At 37.7% G+C, this 6,962-nt stretch overlaps 1 protein-coding gene across 1 annotated transcript in view; it reads left to right on the forward strand.

Moving 5' to 3' along the window:
• The window catches only part of LOC118340191 (rho GTPase-activating protein 20-like), a 32,718-nt gene that overhangs the window by 6,467 nt on the left and 19,289 nt on the right, over nt 1-6,962 (forward strand). The window contains 1 exon segment of the mRNA XM_035678063.1: nt 6,616-6,857. Coding sequence (XP_035533956.1) covers nt 6,795-6,857 — 63 coding nt within the window. The 5' untranslated portion in view covers nt 6,616-6,794.

Here is a 6,962-nt window from a genome sequence, read left to right on the forward strand (position 1 = left end):
ACAACAACAACAACAACAGCAGCCACCATTGGGCCCCCAAGTTGGAGCAGCCCCAGGATTTGGCAGGGGGAACCCAGTAGGGGGGGTCTTTGATGGGCCAAATAACAAGCGCCGCAGATACTAACTTGGTTCAGTTCTCATGGATCTTTGTTACAGTCCCATCCCGATATCGACTTTTTCTGTTTTCCGCGACTCACTTCCCTGCCATGACGTTGATACCTTCGCTGAAAAAAAATGTGGTTTCTTTTGTTGGTTTTGTACATAGATAAAACTTTAATTTTTCCTGTATCTCAAGTTGTCACTGAAGGATTTATTTGTGACAAAACTACTGGATAATGCTTTGTATGTACACTTGTAATGTTTATACATCATAGTTTTTACCACACAGATTAAATGTGCAAACAAGTTTCATAGCATTTCGAGAAAGACCTTTTTGGTTAGACAGCTTTGCAGTTGCTATGGCTGCTGTGGTCTTGGATACACTTTATTAAACTGCTCTATAAAAAAGATGAATTATATTGGCCGGTGATTAGAGTCAAAACATGATTGCGGATCTCTCAAACTGAAAAGTGTCACACCAAAAACGAGAAGTTCCTGGAAGTAAACAATCTAATATCTACATTCAGTCATATATTCCTCCGTTTGTAGATATTTTTGTCCTCCCCTTTAAACACTGTTACTGAAACTAATTCCATGTTCAAACGTAGTGAATGTTTTTGCAGCTTTGGAGCATCTTGTATTTGATGATTAAGAGAAATAAAACATTTGTAGGAAGCTCTGTCTCTGTGATTTTAAATAATTGCCAATTTCTCCTTTTAAACTTGACCAAAATCTTCTTAAACCAAATCTTGCTGAATAACTTCAACCACCAAACGCCTGAATCCCATATACTTCAACCTTACGGCTTGTTTTACAGTCAAAGCTCAGTTCTGATTGAGAGTGGCTCAAATGGCTTGTGGTTACAATAGATTTTATTCTCTTTTGTAATTTACCTAACATACATTACTGTGTATGTACTCTACCTAACTGTGAACTGTGTCTTAAACTGTAAATTCAGCTGAACCCAGAGCTAAAACAGATTCACTACCAGATAACTTTAATTCCTTATTACTACTTTTAACCGTTTGATAAGGGTCAAAGCACATTATATTATTACATGACAACTTACTAAAGAAGTCAGTAATTTGACACAAAATATTGATCCTCCAGAGTCAATTATCAGAACTATAATAACAAAATAAGTGTATATAGATTTAGGTATCATGTTTGGATAATATTTAGTCTCCTTCTATCCTAATCATATTGCCAGACAAGATTGTTTATATTGGACGGTTGTGTGAAACCATGTAATATGTTCAATGACTGTTTTTTTTATTTCATAGCCTTAACACTACAATATCTGCACATGGTAATTATGGTGTGCTTAAGATCAGGGAAAGATTGTGGTTCAGAAATGGTTGAACTTTTTCCTGCATTGGCGCTAAATAAATAGTGATATTACATTGTGAAAGCATCTAATGGGCCATTTTTTTTTTTTCTTTGACACAGCAGCTACACTTAGAAAACCCCATCTTGTAAAGGCTGTGGGTGTGGCTGAGTTTGGAGACGGAGTGGTAGAGTTGTCAATCAGGTGTGTGTGTGTGTGCATGTTTGACCCATCTGGAAAATGATGCCCTTGACAAACATTGTACATACCAGTCATATGACTTACAGGTCAACCGTTCATATGGTCAATATTTCACTTTTTTTATTACTCGGTACTAAAGGAAGTTTGGCATTCCTCCGCTGCTTAGGCCTTGTGCGATCCATTTTTTAAAACTACTTCACAATGTTCTCTGGTGAGTGTTATCTGTGCATGTAGCATCAGTTAAAAACAAACTCTGGCTCTCTGTATGCTCTTTGTTTCACTGGATCTTGGACATGTGATATATCCTGACCAGGTGTCATGGACTCTAAAGAATAGTTTTATAACAGGTAAATACATTTTATTTTCTCCTCTCTTGTATCTTTTGTGTTGTAAAATACACAAAGTACTTCTGCATATTTCTCTTGAACTATATTTTTGCATAATCTGCCTTTCTATGTGTATAAAGCGTATTAGTGCTTCTGCATCAACATAACAGTTTACCACAATTACTGTGAATGTGACTTTGTGAAGGAGTTCAGCAGGGCTCTGACTTTATTATGATGTCTAATTAAACGATGAGAGAAATCGTCAATATGTGACATGTATAGGTAATCATATTTGTTTATGAGGGATTTCTGTACAGTAAATAGTGAGTCAGTTTCAGACCTATACTCCTACTGATGCTGGGTCACATAACTTAAAGGCTCTCGAGTTATTTGGGCTGTAAAGGCAGTTTATGGATTTCAGTGAATGTACTTTTATTTGATATATTTTAGGGATTTGGGCGAGGACAACAGTCAAAGAACCAGGAACCTTGTTTTTGTCCAGTTCACGCACTGAGGGTACATTGTAGTGACACATGAGATGGGATTTATGAGAATATGTGAAGTGTTTGAGAAGATTTAATTACACATAGTCGTATAAGAAATGATACTTACCAAATCTTAATCCATTTTAAACCTGTGGGTTGTTTAAAGTAGAGCAGCTTTTGAGAACTTTACCAGCTTCACTGTATTTGAAAATCATATCTGTGCTTACATCAGGCCGAGCATTCATTAATGGTCACTCTAATTTGATTTAGAGACCTACTTTTATCATATTGACAGGATAATAGCTCGTTTTTCATCAGTAATTGCTCCACTGGTCTCTAAAAATCGATGTTTGGTATCAGCTGCAAAGATTTTGTCATCGTCTCAATGTTTGATTGGTGTAATTTTGAGCTTAAGTATGACTTACTATGACAGAAAACCTCTTATAAGTTGTTCTAAAACCTTACTTTGATGTGGAAAGTAATATAAGTTATGATAAGTTCAAATGATAAGTGAATACTTATGATAAGTAAATGAGGCCGGACAGATGATTTGCCTGAAGTGACTGAAAGTTATTTCTTACACTGTCAGTTCATCAATACATATTTTATAAAATGTGTGCTAATGTATGCTCAGTGTTACAGAATATTTGTTTTAAATATTATTGTTTCTCATATCTTACAGGCCCCGTTGGTGTACTGCGTCCAGTGAAGGAATAAATAGAATAGGTAAATCCCAGCGCGCACACACACACAGTTTGTACACATTATTGATCGTGTTGTATTCCAGTAGTCTACACCTCCACGTCCACTGTAATGTATTTTAAATGCTATGCTCTGTATGTTCTGACTTCACTTGAACATAATTTCAGTAGAGAATAGAGTCGGAGTTAGTAAATCAACAACAATCCCTATTTCTCTGTATTATATTCTTACATTTCTGATATAAATCACCACAAAATGGAGATTTGCTCACTGTGATACCTCATGAATAGAAGCTGTTTCATATTTAAAGGTCCAGTGTGTATCTCTAGGCATAATGTAATATAAAACTGTTATGTTTTTGTTACATTAGAATGAGACGTTTTTATCTACAGAGGAAGCGGGTCGCCATTCTCTAGATTCCGCTGTGTTGAACCGCCATATTTCTACAGTAGCCCAGAACGAACAAACCAAACACTGAGTGTAGACAGGAACTTTTGTGAGTTGACCTCACAGGTCGTTCTCACTCCAGGCTGTCAAATACACGTCTCGATGCCACTAAATTGTACACACTGGTCCTTTAATTGACAGACATTCACTTTACTATTGATGTTAATCTCAATTTTCAAAGGTACATCGTTACTAATGAAAAGGGTCCATAATTTAGATTGATAACGTTTAAAGAACAGTCAGCCACAGAAATGATTTTTAGTTGTTTGATTTCACAGGTAGGTTATCAGAAGTCCTGTTGTATTTACAGTAAATAAAGATGATTTATAAAACCACAGTGCTGTCGATGCCTCTGATTTTGACCTTTTGTTCTCGTAAAGTTATTGATTGTCAGCGATGTTGTTTTATACTGTTGATTAAAATATTTATATGCAAGAGAGGTTATGTAACCCCTGAATCTGAGTTAGATTGTTAACATTAGTTTGTGTTAAGTCATGCTTACAGATAACTTTTGCCTGTCCTATTAAAACTAATATTATAAATGAGATTAGATGCTGTTACAGTCCACTAAATTAGAACTTGAGACATTTAATTTGCTATTTGGGTCACGCGTATAATTGATGTGCAGAGGAAATTGTTGTATTGTGGCAGGATCATTGTTTTTTCAGACTTTTGGGTCCATTAGAAGTGACACTGAAGAAGTTTTATTGTTTTTCTGTTTGTTAGCAGACATAAGGTATAAAATACAAAGTATTTGGGGCGACAGTCGATGTTGGTGATGGTTATTGATCCCCCGCAGAGAACACTAACCATCCCTCTTATGCTTGTTTAGTTTAATCAATAAGCATTTCATCTCTCTCACTGGGCTCTCGGCGTAATGACTGAATATAAGTGACCGGTCGCAGTAACATATGAAGGATTACTTTTGCCTCCAACATTCGGACAACCTCTGTGACAGTCAAAGCAAACTGATGTTTTCAGGGTGGAAGAAGTGTGTTTGTAGCAGGAGGGTTGGCAGCCAGCGAGGAGGGGGGTGCGCTGCTTTTCTCTGCCATGCCCAAGGCTGTTCATTATCAACACGAGGGATGGTAATCATTGAAGTGATCCAGTTTTAACGGGGCTGATTGTGGCCAATTTGGGGAATGAATACTCTGGGTCTCCGCAGTCTTCACTTTCTGGCCTGGTTCTTCTTTAGCCCAGTTTGTGGCCCACTTCTGTTTCTACAAGAACAATTGATTTTGGGGCAATAGTTGCTTTGTGCCAAGTTCACAAACTCCCTTTTAAAAATTTTGATTCCCTCCCTGCGTAAAGTCAGGTGTTTGCTTGTATCCATTACGCATGTAGACCTAAATGAATCTTAATATTCGTTGTAAACGTCCTATTACATCTGCTTCACAAATCAAAGACGACGTCTCTTTGTGGAGTTTATTGAAGGAGGATGGCTTCACTTTAAGGTTTGACTGCGTCCTACATTACAACCTTATGGCCTAGATTGCAGTCAGTACTATTTACGACTGTTTCCCAGAGACACTGGAATCTAATAATGTGTGTTCAGACTGATGTGGAGCCTGGAGCTACTGTACTGACAGTGAGCATCAGACCCATAATCTGATAACGTTTGTCTATTGGATCTAAATAACTTCTTCTAGTGTAGAAAAAGTTCCCAGGATTCCTTTGAGTTTGTTCATCTGTGCTGATGATATCGGCTCTACTGTCCTCCATCAGTATTCCAGAGACTCCAGTGCTGTATGTAAATAATAATAATAATAATAAAGGCAAAACCAAGCTGTTTTTTCTGACCTTATTGATGCCCAATATGTAGAAAGGTACTGTAGTAGTAATCCTTAAGAGTGTTATATCATTAGATTATCACTAATGTAAAAAGCAAGATCTTACTGATGTAGTTGGTTGAGGTGGAGCTCATTTTATGTATCAGGCTGCAACTAATAATTGTTTTCATGGATTAATCTGCTCTGATCTGATTATTTTCTCAACCAATCAATTTATTTAGTTTTTAAAAATTCTAAAAATAGTGAGAAATGCCGTCACAATATTGTAGAGCCCAAAGTGACACATTTCTAAGGGTTTTATAGTTCAACTAAATCAAAAACATATCCAAATTATTACAAATACATTAAAATAGTTAGTTGCTTTTAACTTAAACAAAGGTAAAAGCAACAAATCCTCATTATGTGAAGCCATTCGACTAATTGATTAATCGACTAACCATTTCTGTACTTCTATATACTGTTGGGTAGTTTTAACTTATAACAACACATGTTTTATAAGTTGTAAACAAAAACTCCCCATGCACTGCCAACAGCAGTCGGGTCACAGTAAAGTCATTCCAGTGTGCGGTGGTTCATATTTTTTATACAAAACTTATAAAACAAGTTATAAAACATCAGCGTGTGGCCTTCTGGTTCTGCCTGTGGTTATGTTAAATGGTGAGGTGATGTCAGATTACACCTGTTTTGTTGTTTCATTTTAACAGTGGCAAAGAAATGTGTTGTTTTTTGCATTATTTTAGACTATATAAATGTGTAAAAAGATGTAATACGTTTAATTGTTTACGGAAATACATGAATGTTCTGCAAGTTTTTATTTATTCTATTCACCTTCACATCAGATAATGAGCCAATTAAATCACGGAGTGTAACAAGCTTCTGAGAAATGTTTGTACAACAGAAATGCTGCTAATGGACAGCAGATGCAGTCTGATCAGCTTCAGACAGCGGGGTGAAATATCCCTCCTGCACTTTGGTGTCATTGTTGGTTTTTTAGTGTGGATCTGATTGTCTGCTGGATCAATGGAGCGATGTGGTTAAAAATAGGTGGACCTATTTTTCGCCGCGTATCGGCGCCGCCTCCGTTCGGTGCGTAAAGGCGCATTAAGAAGTGGCACAGCAGCTGATAATCCAGACAGGAGCTGCTTTTGGTTACAGCACAGTCTTTCATTGATAGTGGAGGAGATCTGTGGATCAGCTGAGCTCGTTCTCTTTTTAACTTTTTCTTCCGCTCCTCGCAGGTTTCCGGCTCCCTGCTTGCACACTCAGAAGTTTTTTTCGGCGACTTCTATCGAGCTTGTGTTGAGATGGTTTCTGTCCTCCGGAGACGGAGGTTATTAATGGGATTTCTCTCTCCGCCGCATCACCTGAGGACAGTCGGGCAGTGAGCCGTCGGGCGTCTGGAGGCTGGATGGACAACATGTCTCCACAACAGCAACAGGACAGCCTCGGCCGAGGCGGCGGGCAGCAGGAGACCAAGCGGGTATGAACTGTCCCCAGTCTTTGTTAGTGTCTGTATGCGTAATGGATCAACTTAAACCAGACTGCGCGCAAAGGACGGACCAGGGGTTTTTCAAATTAAAATATA

The sequence above is a fragment of the Morone saxatilis genome, unplaced genomic scaffold (assembly GCF_004916995.1).
Source record: "Morone saxatilis isolate NCDOM2014 unplaced genomic scaffold, NCSU_SB_2.0 Contig6, whole genome shotgun sequence".
In the NCBI taxonomy this organism is placed as follows: Eukaryota; Metazoa; Chordata; class Actinopteri; family Moronidae; genus Morone; species Morone saxatilis.